Here is a 16,146-nt window from a genome sequence, read left to right on the forward strand (position 1 = left end):
GACATAGGATTTGTTAAAGGATAACAAGATTTTGTATTTTTGGAGGATCTTAGCATAATGTTGGTCTCAATAGAAGCAAAGAAATCTGATCTTTTTTTTTACAAATTTGTCAATGTCACAAACATACTAGCAGAAATATTGTATATTTCCATTTACGCCTTTGGCATTCACTTTAAGCTACAATTGTTTTTTATGAACAATTCATTCTAAACAATTATTTCTAACGGTTTATTCTTTACATTTCTCAGAATCCTAAAACGTTCTGTGTTTGCCGGGTTTAATTACATAACAATCTCTTGTTTTCGATGCATGTGAGAGTTTTGCACCCGTGTAACACAGTCCTCATCACTTCATCTTTTAGTTTCACCCTCTAGATGTGCTCATCATGCCATTTCTGATGCCACATCGAATGTCTTTGTGCTTCAGCAGGTGTTAGGAGGACAAGCATTAGCTTTGTCCAGACTCAACTAATCTTGCTCAGCCTTCTCCAAAGTACAATCTCACCTGCCATCTAACCTTGGTCCTATTATCAGAACTGGATCTAATTGAACCTTCATGGAATAAACCTTGTCCAGTCACCGGGCACAGAAATCTTGATATACTCCGCAAGAGCTCTCCATGACATGAGGTCTCTAACAACTAACTTTTTTCATCTCAACAGTTTCAACCACATTGTCGGTGTGTATAGCGGCCTTGGTGTGTGTTTGTACATGAGTAGCCCACGTTGTAAGAATTGATAAAACGGTTCATGTGAATTGATGCTGTGAAATAAAATATGTCTTAGAAATTTTATGGGCTTTAAAAAAATGTATAACTTTTCTTCTTGTAGTAAACAGGCTCGTAAGGTCTGGTTGATGGCTTTATTTCTCTATCTCCTTGTGATTTGTCTTTAAATAGAAAAGACAAGGCCTGGAGTCTTTCGCTAGCTTATTATGGTAATAATTAGGAGACTGATTTTATCTCGGCCTGTACAATCACAGCAAGAGGCAATGGCTAAATAAACAGCCAAAGTCCTTGTGTCCCCAAGGGCTGTTCAGTGTAATTAAAATCAATAGGTTCTTCCTCCCAGGGCCTCTTTAACCCGGCAAGCTAAGCCAAGGTTCTTTTTATTGTTAAGCAGTTCTCATCCAGTTCTCATAGCGCGCTATAGACCACTGCGATATTTGACTTTCCATTACGTTCCATTACATGTATTTATGTTTTTTTAAATGAGGATTTTCACTCGGCACACCTTGTCAGAGGTGAGATAGCTTTATCAACAGTCTAGCATCCAGTTAACCCAGCGAGGATGGGCAAGGTTAGGCCAACCTTGACTAAGAGTACTCGCTACTCTTTCCAAGACTTGACAAAAAACATATTTTGACTGCCTACCAATCTATCAGTTATTACGATAACTGCATTGTAAGTGATTTACATGCTTTTATCCAAAGAGACTTATGCTCATGCTACACATTTGGTTCTATTGACTTTTATTCATACTGTAGACCGTCTGATGGAAATGTTCTGCCTTTCAAACTTCAAGTTTGGTGACTTGTGAGCAATAATATAATGATTTTTTTAGTGAAAGTAAAAAATTCCATTTTGCACAATACAGCAGGCACATCTAAATCCATAGCTCAGTGGTTAGACCAGTGGCTTTAGTGGTTTGAGCGTGGCGCTAGCAACGCCAAGGTTATGGGTTCGATTCCAGTGATTGCACATGCTCAGGAAAAGATGTATAGTATAATGCAATGTAAGTCGCTTTGGATAAAAGCGTCTTCCAAATTCATAAATTTAAATTATGTGTGAACAAAAAAACATTGCATCACCATGTGATGTAATATCCAACGGCTACATGCATGTTGAGTGTGAAAGGGCATTCAAAAGTATACATTCTGTCAGCTTGTGTGTTCAGTAGGAATTGTACCGTTAGCACAACGATCCTCCACCTGACCTGATTCTGAAATTATAACGCCTTAACATGCTTACTTCAAGTTTTAGACAAGGCTAACATTAAAGCATCTAGTAATTCTGTTAACTCAAATAAGCCACATTCTCACAGAACAGTGTTCGTGATGAATGTGAAGGAATTTCACTTTTATAACACTGTCCTTAGAGTTACGCATCAGTTGTAAAGTTTCTGCGAGCGTGAAGCACGATTCGCAACACGATGTCTAATTTGCCATCAGTTAGTTAGCGAAAGCGCCAGCGAGAGATTTTCTGAACAGTACCACGCTTGACAAATGAGACATCAGCGTTTGTATGAAGCTCAACACGAGCTGTCCTTCCTGTTCGTGCTATGCACATCAGTCCGCTGATGCAGCTTTTGCACAGATGACAACATGGCAGCCGAGCGCCGGCAGATCCTCTAATAGCCCCGCGCCTGACAGAGTCTGTCGTGATGAATCGCACAGCTCTTCCCTGCCTTTCCACACTTAATTTTCTGAAGATTGCTTGCCCATTCAAGAGAAGAGGGACCTGATTCGCACTCCTGTCCAGGAGCCTGAGGCCCTGATGAGATGTCACTATTGTTCAGCGGAGCCTTTGGCATACAGGCTTAACTACTAGTGGCTGCTTTTAAGACATTGGCCTGAATTACTTGACTGGCGAAGCTAAATAGCAATTAGACAGCTCGCCCGCCAAACGGAAATTAGAAATTTGCCAGTGGGCTTAAGATGGGACTGAGTTTTCCTGCGTGCGCAAACACTTTCAGACCACCTACAGAAGGCTCTATCAGGCCTGAAATGGATTGGCGGTTCAGGGTCTGAATGGCGTTTTTGCACAAATCTACTTGCCCAAATGTCTCTCTCGAATTCTCCGGTGGACACTCAGAGATTGTTTGGTGGCTAAATTGGATGGCGCCGAAACATTTCCATCGACTTATCGTGGGGCGGGAATGGCACGTCGCATATCATAGTTTGTCAATCAAATGTTACATCAAGTCTGGTCTTCTCATCACAATGTTCATGATTCTCTGAGATTCTCATTGAAGTGGAGGTAATGTTTGATAAACAGATGCATCAGGGCAGCAGTCTCATTGACGGAGATAAAGATCATGTCACCAGCAATAAACTCTCATTCACGTTGACGGCTATATTTGCCTGTAGTCAGATCCATCTGACGCTTGCATTTGCATGAACGTTGTTTCGTTGATCCATTTATTGTTGAACTCCATATGCAGATGTTTGCGTAGGCTAGTTTTACTGCAAACGACACACACGTTTTTGTTTTCTATCATACTTTAAGTGTCAATCAGACTCTGTTTCATATAGTGATGGTATAGCAGAGAGCAGATGGAGAATGAATCAGATCCTCCGGTGACAGACAAACAGATCTGTTCCTCAGACCTCTAATCCACTTGTACTCACTTATCTTGTGTCACAAGGAAGACTACAGAACTTTCCCATTGTACTTTGTCTTCCTGAAGCAAATGTGTCTTGTCTAAATGTCTTATACCTCCAAGACAAACAGTTTACCTCTGGCAGATACAGATTTTGTCAATGCTTGAATGTTGACAGTCAGGTAATCTCCTCTCGCCATTGGAGGAAAACGTTCTTTCCGCAGCCGATTTTTGACTTTGCGTAAATGCAGACACACTAACAGTGATAATAGTCTCAAGCCACAAAATGGAGAATCTATTGATTTGTGCACAGGGGCAAAGTCAAATCATTACAAAACACAAGGAAACAGAAATTCACACAAATGAGTCACCTTGTAAATAGGTATGAATTCCTATCAGATTGCGTTGATATATATTAATACATACTGCATGAAAGATAACGTGTAGTAAAATACGTTAGATTGAAAGTCGATCTGCCAATTCCTGTCCATGACAAATAGTTCTCTATTTAAGATTTTTCTCTATTTAATTTTCTATTTCTGCATCTACACCAATCTGGTTATGATGGTTTTGATACAGCAAGGCTAATTCTTACGGGGGATTGAAGGAGAAAACGTTTTTTAACAGTAAAACAGCTGCATACAGATTGAGCAGTCTTTGTTTTGTTTTTTTGTGGAAACTCTGCGAAAAAAAGACATTTTGTCTTGTTAGTTAATTGTATATTGATTTTATTTTCCCCTAAAAAAAAGAAAAGCGACCTAAGTTAGTCTTGTTTTATGAAAAAGAATGTAAGAATTAAGTAAGTTTTTGGTTAAAAAAAAGCAAAAAATCTGTCTATGGGTGAGGAGAATAAACTTGAAAATAAAAAGACCTTTTTCTCAAATACCTAATTCAAGTTTATTTTTCTCACCCCATGGACATATTGTTTTACTTCTTTTTACCATAAACTTACTTAATTCTTATATTCTTTTTTATAAAACAAGACCAAATATCTTAAGTCACTTTCTTGTCAAGTGATTTTGATGTAAGAATATTTAGACATTTGTACTACAAAACAAGACAAAGACACTTGGTAAGAATGTCATTTTTTTTGCAGTGGGAATAAAATTGCATCATCATCACCAAGAGACAGTATTTGCACCCCTTTTTTTGATCTGAGGGTTTGTGCACTACTGTACATTTTACCATATGTCTTCTTGTATGAGCTGTGAAATGCCGACGGTGATCATGTTAAAACAAAGCTTCCCGCCTCTGAACAGCTACGGCAGTCACTCGCATGCTTTGACAAAGTGCAGCCATTATGCAAGCGTGACAGTATTTCTCTGAGGGCAATTTCTAAAAATTATTTCAACAATGTAGCAAGTGAAATGTCACCACTCGCTAATTATGTTTATGCTAATTGTTAATTAGGCTTTCAATGAGCATTGTCTTCATTAACAATGGCCATGAAAATATGTGCAGACCAGTAGAGCCGGTAATTGCCAGCCTACAGTCATCAACACAGATATATTGGGATGTTACTGCATCTGTTTCAATTTCTTTTCATTTTCATTTTTGATAATACTTTGTCTTAATAGCTAGGGTTGGTACTTTTAAAAGGTTATTTAAATAGTAGAGTTTGAAAGGCTTTGCTATATTTCTTATCATGTCTGACAACGCCCTTCAGCAGGGACAATGTTGTCATCTTGTTTCTTTTTAACATGGTCCCACAAAAAGCAAATTGATAATAATAATAACAACATTAATAATATAATAAAAGTTATAATAAAAATAATGATGATAATAATACTGTTACTACTCCTAATAATAATAATGATGACGATGATGACAATGATAATAATGATAATAATAATATGGATTTTTTTTTTCAATATTGACCAGTTAGCATCAAAGACTACAAGTATTTGTTTTGTTAAAGCATTTATTTATGCTTGTTTATCAATTATTTTATGTTTAATATATATACAGCTGTGGAAAAAAATTAGAGACTGAGATTTTTCTGATTTGTTATGTATAGGTGTTTGGATAAAATAGTTGTTTTAGTTTCAGTTTTTTGAACAAAAAAATATTTCGGCCAAATTTCTAATAAAAATATTCTTCAGATTTTATGTAAAGTTCAGATTCACTTTTAAGCAATAAAACTATTTTATTCAAATATTTTAAATAATTTAAATCAAATATTTCTACAAGGCATAGTTATATTAAAAAATATGTTTTAAATATATATGTGATATATGTGATAAATCACAGTTTTCATGTGTCTTGTCATGCTGTCAGTCTTTCACTTCGCTGTTGGATGAATTTATGTCACTCCTTTGGTTCAATTTGGTTGAAATTCAACAGACACTGGCCTGGAATAACCACTGTACATCTAGGAATCCTGATTTGAAATGTGCAATGGTTTCTGAGGCTGTACATTACATTCTAAGTGGGCAATTGACACAAAATTTCCAACCCCATGTAGCCATCAAGCCAAATATTGAATTCATACAAAGAAATCAGAACATTTAAGTATACAAGTTCAGTCACAATAAATAAAGTGAAAAAACACAGGGAATAAGTTTTGAACACACTTTTTTAATACTTTGTAGAAAAGCCTTTGTTGGTGATTACAGCTTCTTGTATGGAGAGATCCGTCGTCTGCATTGCTCAGGAGTGATTCTGGCCCATTCTTCCACACAAATGGTCTTTAAATCTTGAAGGTTCCTTGGGCCTCTTTTATGAACTTTGATCTTCAGTTCTCTCCATAGATTTTCTATGGGATTTAGGTCAGGTGATTGAATGGGCCAAACAAGCAGCTTGATTTTCTTTCTTTGAAATCACTTCATTGTGTCCTTGGCCTTGTGTTTGGGATCATTGTCTTGCTGAAATGTCCACCCTCTTTACATTTTCAGCTTTCTGGTAGATGGCAGCAGATTTTTATCCAGAATGTCCCGGTACATTTCTCCATTCATCCTGCCTTCAATAATATGAAGCCTGCCAGTACCCCTTGCTGAAAAGCAGCCCCAAACCATGATGCTTCCACCCCCAAACTTAACTGTTGGTATGGTGTTCAAAAAGTTCAATTTTGCTTTCATCTGATCATACTGTAGTCTCCCAATAATCCACAGGCTTCTCCAAATGCTCTTTCGCAAACTTTAACCGAGCCTCAACATGCTTTTTGTTCAGCAATGGAGTCTTGCATGGTCAGCGTGCATGGATGCCATAGCGGTTCAGTGCATTGCTTATAGTTTTCTTTGAAACAACAGTACATCCTGATGCCTGGTCTTACTGAACTTCTGCCCGAGTGGTTCTTGGCTCTTGGAGAACTCTCCTGATTATTCTTAGGACTCCTCGGACAGGGATCTTAAGTGGAGCACCTGATCGTGGCCGGTTTATGGTGAACTGATGCTCTTTCCAATTCCGGATAATGACCCCACATTGCTCAAAGGAACATTCAGCATTCTGGAAATGCGCTTATAACCATTCCCATCAAAATGCTTTTCAACGATTAGATTACGAAGATCTACAAAGAGTTCTTTGCTTTTACCCATCATGAAGTCTTTCCTGTGTGCCTCCTAGGTAATGAGAAGCCTTTATAGGCCATCAATTAGGACCAAAGCAGCTGATATCAATTAGTACTGATAGGGGGCAGGGTTTCTCTCTCAATACTGACAGATTTCAGGTGATCTCATGGCTTTCTATGCCATTTTGCTCCTTGTTACCTTCATGTGTTCAATACTTATTCCCTGTGTCATTTCACTTTATTTATTATGACTGAACTTGTATACTTAAATGTTCTGATTTCTTTGTGTGAATTCAATATTTGGCTTGATGGCTACATGTGGTGGAAATTTTGTGTCAATAGCCCACTTACAAATCCCCTTACTGATAAAAATGCTGATTTGTCAAATACTTATTTTCCCCGCTGTATAAATGCATCAGAGTGGAACATCTTGTTTTATTAATCCAGACTTAATGGATAGAGCTATTCTAAAGCTTGATTCAATTTGACATGAACTGGGGAAGCATTTGTGAATAGAGATTAGAACATTGCACTGCTAATGACCATTCAAACATGAATTTAACAGCCTGCCATAGAGCGTCATGTAAGCAGTTGTTGTCGGTTTCGTAGTTTTGTAATCTTGTATGCGTTTTATTTACTGGTCTCTCTGTACACCTCAAGTTATAGATCTGTTTCACCGCTTTTAAAGTGAAACAGTCCGTGGACATCAAATGTCATTTTGCTGCCACAGTAAAGCGATACTTTACTGGTTGTATCACTCTAGCCAAATAAAAGAGGGATTAATGATAGTTTCAGCTGGCAGGGACAATAAAAGAAGGAACCAATTATTAGAAGCTACCAAAACTGTGAAGGCAGCTTATTTTTTTGTTGTTGTGTTTCCTTTTGCCGCAGTCCAGATTTTATCCGTTCGGAAAAAGAAACATCTTTTAGGCTCTATCGTTCTGTCTGTGATGACACGTAGATATCTCTAGAATTGAAGGTGATAATAATCTGCCTCTTTAAGGTGAGACATTTTGTAAATGTTTCACCTCTCCACTCATGGCCTGAAGATATTCCATCTGTCTGGAATGTTTGTCAGATATTTGGATAGTGGCTAGATATACTGGATTTAGAATTTTTTTTTGTTTTATTTTTTGCGGAAATTGTATTTATTAAGATGAAGTGTTTCTAAGAAAATCTTCAGGAATGAAGAATGAGGGATCTTCATTACAAATGTTCTCACTTGAAATGAAAAAGGGAGCATAATGTTTTACAGAATTCTCAAAAGTACTTTTTTTTACAGTACTTCTCAAAGAATGAGCAATATTTACTTTAAGCAATGCATTCATGCAGTGTTCACCCCTTAAAGCAGCACAAGTAAAGCCAAGGTATACAGAGCAACGGACATCACATAATGTACATAAATGCGTCAACAACATGTGCAGCTTATGACATTGTTACTCTTTTATATTGTTTAATTGATCAATGACGATAAGTGTTCATCATAGGATCACTCTGCACTGAAAGCTGCATGATCGCATGAATAATGACTGATTGATCAAGTGATTAAACTTTCAATAGCCCCAGAATGCCTTTCTCTCTCCTCTCTACAATATAAGTGTGTACATGTGGTGGATTTACAACCGGCGTTCTGTGTGTTAATTTAGCTTATGGTACTCTTGGTTTCAATGCATTTAAACAACTTCTGTCTGTTGTAATGCACAATTTAAAGCTCCATCTGCAAGATGCCACACAGCGCTTGCATAAATCCCCCCAAACGCTCTCTCAACGTGTGCAGAATAAAGAGGCCTGCAAAGGTAAGAAAAATTCAGACTGTCATCAATACATCCCCTACCTCATTCAGCAGAGTCGGTTTATCAGGGAGCCAAACGGACGTACTGCATATTGACCGAAGCCCCATAACCTCCATGTGACACAACAACAAAGGCATCTAACCTAACGCCAGAACTTCAGCTTATTGCCCCGAGCATACGTTGCAGTTAGTTGTTTCCTTTTGTCTAGGGTAAAAATATGAGAAATAATAATTTTGCTTTGGGTGATAAGATGAAAACATGTCCAAGTAACATTTTACCCCAAAATCCAAAAAATGTAAATGGTCTTGCTTCATTTAAATGACAACTAAGCACATTTTCTGAAAATTTGTATAAATCTATTATGACGTAATACTCTTGTCATAATTCCTTAAAGTTGTTATTTAATTTGTTTTCAATTACAGTGTAAAGTGTTAGCAGCACATTAATGCATAATATGAGAATGACATTTTTGGGGTGAAATCTTATGTTCCGATTTTTAACTGCATCAAAATCTGGAATGATTTTCTTATAGCCCAAAAATTAAAATCAGTAGTTTCATATTATTCAATTGATGAATATATTATACAAAAAAAGCTGCTAATTTCTGCTTTATAATTTTGTAATATCCTTTTCTGTGTCATTTTGTAAATAACCATTAAATATTTAAGTTCCAGATTGAAGTTGCAATGAGCAGGATCATCACAAACTCTCCTCTTGTTTATACATTCTAACTTTGTATTCCTGAGTATTTCAAGTTCAAAGAGAAGCACGCCCCCCTCTGGCCTATTTTAACATTTAACATTGCACCAATTGCTTTATTCATAGTGCACAGTGTCTACATTGTACTGCACTTTAAAAGGTCTAGAAATCATACAGTCAAGAAGTTACTTTTGGTCACTTCATCAAGGAGAATGGTGTTTATAAACTTTGTTACAATATAAACAATAACAGTTTCTAAAGGAAGATTTTGCCCTCATTATCATTGACTGAAATAGGTTTGTTCATTTCTGATCCAAACAACTTTACCGCTTTTTAAATCAGAAATGCACCTTTATTCAGAGAATAAGCTTATAAACATGTCTTATCATTTGGATGTATTTCTCTATCTTATTGGTAACGTCGTCCCCAGCCCTCTTTCTCATCTCCTCAGCTGTGTGTTTAAAAGAGACGAGTGTATATTTGTCTGTTCACAAGCTCTCGGCACTACGATTGTAATTCTCCTTTCTCATTACCAGTCTTAATAGACCCCTTCGACCTCATCTCAGACCCAGATATTATCTGATCCGTAGAATTAATTAATTGTAGCCCAAATATTATAGATTATTAAAAATAGCATAAGTAATAGTGTAATATCTCAAGCTGTCGAGTTTAATAGTCAACATTGTCTTGGCACCTCTTATCAGTGGGAGACACCCGGTCGGAATATTGATTTCAGGTCGTTTTAACCATCATCTGCTGTTGTGATGGAGAATTGTCAGGCTTTTACTACTCCATGCTCATTTAAAATCATTAGATTGCTTCTGACTCACCGGCTAAAACTGTCTTTTCTCCCACGACGCTATAACGGCACAGTATTTTATTCTGTGTAACGTGAAAAAGAAATTTGTTTTGTCCTGCAGAAACAGCATACAGCACAAGTGGAGCTGGGCATCATCAGTGCTGGAATAAGGGATGCTTCATCCCCTAATAAAACTTCTGTCATCACTTATTTACCTTCAAGATACATTAAGGTAGATAGTTTGACAAATGTCTCAGTGGTTTGTGTTCACTGGAAGTCAACGGGGCAACTTTCTTTTTTTTGAGAATATGTGTATGAGAAAATAACTTTTCTCTTCACTTAAATTGCTTTGTAAACCCATGTCCAGTCTTAAATATGTGACCTTGGATCACAAAACCAGTCTTAAGTAGCACAGGAACATTTTTAGTAAAGACAAAAATACATTGTATGGGTCAAAATTATTTAAAAAATCTTTTATGCCAAAATCATTAGGATATTAATTACAAATCATGTTCCATGAAGATATTTTGTAAACAAATTGTGAGTGGATGAAATACCACAGTGCCCCTGATTAACAACTTCAAAGGCAATTTTCTCAATATTTAGATTTTTGTCCACTCTCAGATACCAGAGTTTTAAACGGTTGTATCTCAGCCAGATATTGCCCTTTTCTAAACAACTCATATTTATTCAGCTTTCAGATTATGTAAAAATCTCAATTTCGAAAAATGTACCCATAACACTGGTTTTGTTGTCCAGGGTCACATATAGTTTTGGCTACATCATCTATTCAGTGAGCCCATGCAGGGTCTTTCTGAAACACACGTGTCAAATAATATATATCGTGGTAATATGGTTTGAGGCACATTTTGCTTATTATGTCATCCTGCTTTTTAAATTGTCAACAATGGATATCTTATTGGCAGTGATTTTCTCCTGATGTATGTAGAAGCGTGCGAAAGCTGGTTCGGTGTTTTGTGGGCGGTAGACTGGGACGTCTGTGAATAGAATCATTTGCATACAAATGATCACGCATAATATGATTCAATTGGCAAAATCGTTGAATGAGCGACTGGGAAATCTTTCTAATTACAACAGCAATTCCCCAATCAGCTGCTAAAAAGCCAAATGAATTGTGTCTTTACGGATAGACGTATCTGAAGTCTGTTGAGGACATGATCAAGGAGCAAATGTGAGCCTTTGCACTGCAAAATGTACATTATTCAATTAGTTGTTTATAACAAACCAAATGTGTTTTTCATGCTTATGAGGAGCTCAGGTTGACTTCAGTTGAACCATAAGTGCTCATTTAACAAGCAGTGAACTTGAGCTTTGTGTTAGGTGCTCGGAGATTATAGTATTATACCTGTTCACAGGGGGTCTTACACAAATGATTGGTCTGTACATGAATGCACGTAAATTTGGTTTGCATATCTGAATGATTCTTATTTGAATGTCAAATATTGGCGTTTGTAATGTCTCAGTGTTATTAAACAGGGAAATGTGTTGACTCCCATGAGCCCAGACGTGATGGGATAATCATGTTCATCCTATCAGCTGATTGTTTTACCCATTATTTTGTGCAACTTTAAATTTCTTGCTTCAAAAGGATCATTGCACTCGATAATTGCACAGGACTGGCCTCGTTCTTGTGTCAATCGAAACAGACAAAAGAAAATTCAATTTTTGTTCCATGTCTGTGGTGGGTTTGCCCGTATAATAGACTTCTGCACTCAAGGTTATTACAGGTTTACAAAAACGAATAAGACTGTAAAATACTGCAAGTTTGTTTGGTTTTTCTCTCCTGTTATAAACGCAAAAACAACAATGCATTGGCTGGAAGGGACAATGAACATAAATAAACAACATATATAAAAATTAACAAATCCGTTTTAGTATGTGTTGTAAATGTTTCTGTTTTTGTAATGTGAGCATTGCAAAAACTCATCCACTCCACGACCGCTTTTACGCGCCCGATTTTCTCCTTAATTTCTCTGGGAACAATCATTATCTTAACCTCAGCCCAGTCCGGGAGGAGGGCGCGTGAAAGTAAGGAAAAATAAGCCTATTTAGTGCGTTTCCAGTCCAGTGCTCTCACGTTGGGTGTGAGTTGACAGCTGTGTATATCAGAGGCCACATCATCGTTCACTCTCCTCTGGGCTCCTCGCAGTCTCAGACCGAGATAATAGGCTATTAGAGGCATGGGATTAATTTGTAGCCAATTACCACTCACAGTAGAATATGAATGCATAAATAAGCCACGGCTTGTGTCTAAGTTTTGGCAATGATCAGAGCCGTGTAACTGGGGAGGAGGGGGAGCCAGCCAGCCGTGTGCGCGTGTGTGTGTGAGAGACATAAACCCTGGGGTGTCCTGAGGGGATGGTTCAAATCCAAAACGGACCTGAGCACGGGGGACATCACCATCATCATTCAGATACGGACCGGATCAACTCCCGACCGCGGCGCTGAACGGTGACCGGCTTATGCGCAGGATCCAACGGGCTCTTTAAAAGCTGACTGCACTTATTCGTTTGCGTTTTTGCCATAATGTCTGCTATTGAATAAAGAAAGGTAAAAGTAAAAAAGCTGTCCTGCCCTCTGGAGAACTATGAACAGGGATAAGGTGCAGGTTGGCGACTCCATGGTGCCTCCCGTGACCGGCGTGATCGTGGTCGCAGCGCAGGACGGCATGGACGAGAAGCGCCTCAATGCCGGTGAATTGCCGGTGTTTTCCTGCGCGGGCGGGAGGGACGCGCTGCCGGCGGAGAGTCGAGACACCTCGCCGAGACACGAACCCGCGCCCGCGGGTGCTCTTGCAACCGTCCACCGGACCACCTCGTTCTCAGTTCTGGACATTTTGGACCCCAATAAATTTACAAGTAAGAAGCAACCGACTAACAGGACAGGGTGCGAGTTTGCGTTTGGTGATGAAAACAGAGGAAGCGAAGACTCCAGTCACACAGTCGAGCACAAGTCTTATCCAGAGGACTTCGACTGTAAAAAACCATCGGCAATTTTAAGTAAGAAGCATTTTTTATTGCTTTGTTAGAATACATATTTATCGTTAACGGATTAACACCAAAAATCCATGAATTTTTCCGTTTAGTTTTGGTTAAAGGGTAAATAAAAAAGTGTTGTATTTATGTGCTTACTGGAAGGCCTCTGATTCTCACAAAAGTTTTAAACACATCGCAGTGTTTTTGTAGTTTAAAAGACCTGCTGACAAATTGTTTTTTATATTCAATTCAAATTATGCAATACAGTTTCAGAATTATTCTGGTGTAAAACGCATTTATAATTATTTAACATGAAATAGAATAATTATTTGAAGGAACCTTGTGAAATATCTTAAAATTGTGATTTATTTAGGCAACATCTAATGTTTTTGAATATTAATACGAATATTTTAAATCTGAAAATCAACGCATGTTACACAAACTAAAGTAAAGGATCAGGTAAACTAAAACAGTTTAGTTACAGCACGATTGGAGTTTTGTTCTCATGTAGGCACTTTATACCGCTTGATATGTTATAACATCTACTCCTCTATATTGTAACCTGAAAGATGTTCATGTTTGTTAAAAGTTGGTCTCTAAATACAACAAAACCCAACACAAATATCCGTTTTTAACAAATGAAGCCTTCAATTTCCCATGATCCGTAAGCAAAGAGTTTGCTCTAAAGTTCCTTCAAAAAAGAATGATTTAAGAAAGAAAGAATTAAAGATTAAAGAAAGTGATTTAAAGTCATCCAAATCCTCATACATTTACTAAATGAGGCCAAGTTAAAACATTTAAAAACTTTTTCAGTAAGAGACATGTACAAACACAAGACATGATAATTCCAAAGTTTAACACATATTTTGGAAACGATAGTTTTGCTGCCCAAATCCATTTTGGATACCCATCGATATCTCCCCTAATAAGTATAATAGCTTTCAATCTTGTAATTATCTGAATTTTGGTCCTATAATTTAGATGTTAACAGGGAGTTTGCAAGCTGCCTGAAAGAGATATACTCATTTCTATAATAGGATATCGACTGGTCTGGGGCAGATCCTGCCCATTATCAGCGTCTTTACGCGGCAACTTGCGTTAAATTAAACACAATCGAAAATGTTGAATTATTATTTTTTCTTTAGATATTCATGCGCGTTGTCATAGGTCTAAACAGAAAGCCCTGTCTTCGTAAGCATCATCTTATCTCGCAAGGACAAATATGTGTCACCCTCTGTGATTGATTGGAGGCAACGCGCAAAAGCAATTCTCAAAAAACAGTAATTGCAGGCTGCAATAATTTGATAAGGTTTGTGCTGTTTTTAACAGCCGCTTTAAATTAAGGAGTAAATTGAGAATTATCGATTAGACGGCCATGCAATGATTTAAAATGTCAAGACGAATTGACACGCCAAAAGAAACGTTATCTATTCAGTCCTTATAAACAGGATAGGAGCGAGCGGGGAAAAAATACAAAACACTAAAATATGTTGCCAACGTGTTTCTAACTTTGTCTAAACATTTATATGAACGTTTTGAATGTGTAAATAAAAAAGAAAGTAGACTAACCATTTCAAAACTATTTTTAATTATTTGCATTAATATTAAGACGTACCCTACTTGTTATTTAATTTAATTGCGTCATAATCAAATGAAGGTAAATGACCACCCACATCAATTATTGTTGGTTTCGATGAGATGTCAATTTATCCGAATCTTTGTCACAAGTGCGCAGTTTGTTGATGGATATGTGTAACTCTGAGTGTTTTGTGTTTCTACAGAGGACGGGTTCGTGTACCGATCGGATGAATGTGAGAATGATTTCACTCGTGGGAATCAGTCAGACAGTGAGCTACAGGATGATTTGTGCAGCGAGGAAAGCGGCGCCCTGACCGGAAACAACGACGCCGAATTCGGACAGCACGAGGATGACGATTCAATGAACAAAAGCCCAGAAGGGCAGCAGACTCCACAGTCCAATGGTCAGAGTAATCCCATCAAACCTAAACGGAAGCGCTCCGGCTCGGATTCAAAGTCTGGCAAACCCAGAAGAGCCCGGACTGCATTCACGTACGAGCAGCTGGTGGCTCTTGAGAACAAGTTCAAGTCGACGCGCTACCTATCAGTGTGCGAACGGCTCAATCTGGCCCTGTCGTTGAGTTTGACAGAGACCCAGGTGAAAATATGGTTTCAGAACCGCCGGACCAAGTGGAAGAAACAGAACCCGGGCGCGGACACGAGCGCACCGACAAGCGGGGGCGGAGGGGGAACGAATTGCCAGAGCAACGGTTTGGGGGGTCTGAGTCCTCTCAGCTCGTCTCCCCCTATGAGCCATCTGTCCATGCACACCGGCTATCCGGGTCACACGCCCGGAGGACTCGTCTGCACCGCCCAATTACCCTTTCTACCGGGTCACGCGGTTCTGTCACCCTTCATGCTGGGCACTCAGACTTACGGAGCGCCAACGTTTTACGCGCCGCACTTATAAGAACAGAACAATGTTCTTCTGTAAAGGAGAAAAGCAACACTGTCCAGTCCAACAGGGCACAGGAACTCTTGAAACGTGAAGCACTATGGCGTTTGCAGACTTGCAAAGACATTTGATAGGTTCGTCTTGAAGAGCTAAAATATATTTCAGCCTTGCTGCACTGTGGCAACCCGAGATTTGTGTTTACGAGTCATTTCCCCTCATGTTCGGCAATATGATGACCTGCCAACAATTAGAATTGATTTCGATTTGCTTCGTTTTTGATAAAATCTGTATATTTCTAGGTCAAACTGTAAATATTCAGGTATAATGAATATGTGTTTAGACATTAACTGAATGCAAATGCAATTGTTGTAGGGAATAAAACGGATTATGCATTAAAACAAAGAACCGAGTTTGTTCGATTTAAAACGAAGAACAATATTGGTCCAATGAAAGGTTTGAAGGAATTCCCTTCCTTTTTACTGTGAAATAGATTCAATTAATTTTTATCTATTTCAAAAGGTACATATAGCTAGACGATGCTTTAATTTCATTGTTTTAATAA

General features: G+C 38.1%; 1 protein-coding gene across 1 annotated transcript in view; it reads left to right on the forward strand.

The window, feature by feature from the left end:
* Positions 1 to 15,784, forward strand: part of nkx1.2lb (NK1 transcription factor related 2-like,b) — a 74,703-nt gene extending 58,919 nt beyond the window's left edge. The window contains exons 3-4 of the mRNA XM_056770163.1: positions 12,720 to 13,135; positions 14,893 to 15,784. Of these exons, the coding sequence (XP_056626141.1) occupies positions 12,720 to 13,135; positions 14,893 to 15,599 (1,123 nt within the window). The 3' untranslated portion in view covers positions 15,600 to 15,784. The remainder of the gene's footprint in view (positions 1 to 12,719; positions 13,136 to 14,892) is intronic.
* Positions 15,785 to 16,146: the final 362 nt, after the last annotated feature.

This window comes from Triplophysa dalaica, chromosome 16, assembly GCF_015846415.1.
Source record: "Triplophysa dalaica isolate WHDGS20190420 chromosome 16, ASM1584641v1, whole genome shotgun sequence".
Taxonomy (NCBI): domain Eukaryota; kingdom Metazoa; phylum Chordata; class Actinopteri; order Cypriniformes; family Nemacheilidae; genus Triplophysa; species Triplophysa dalaica.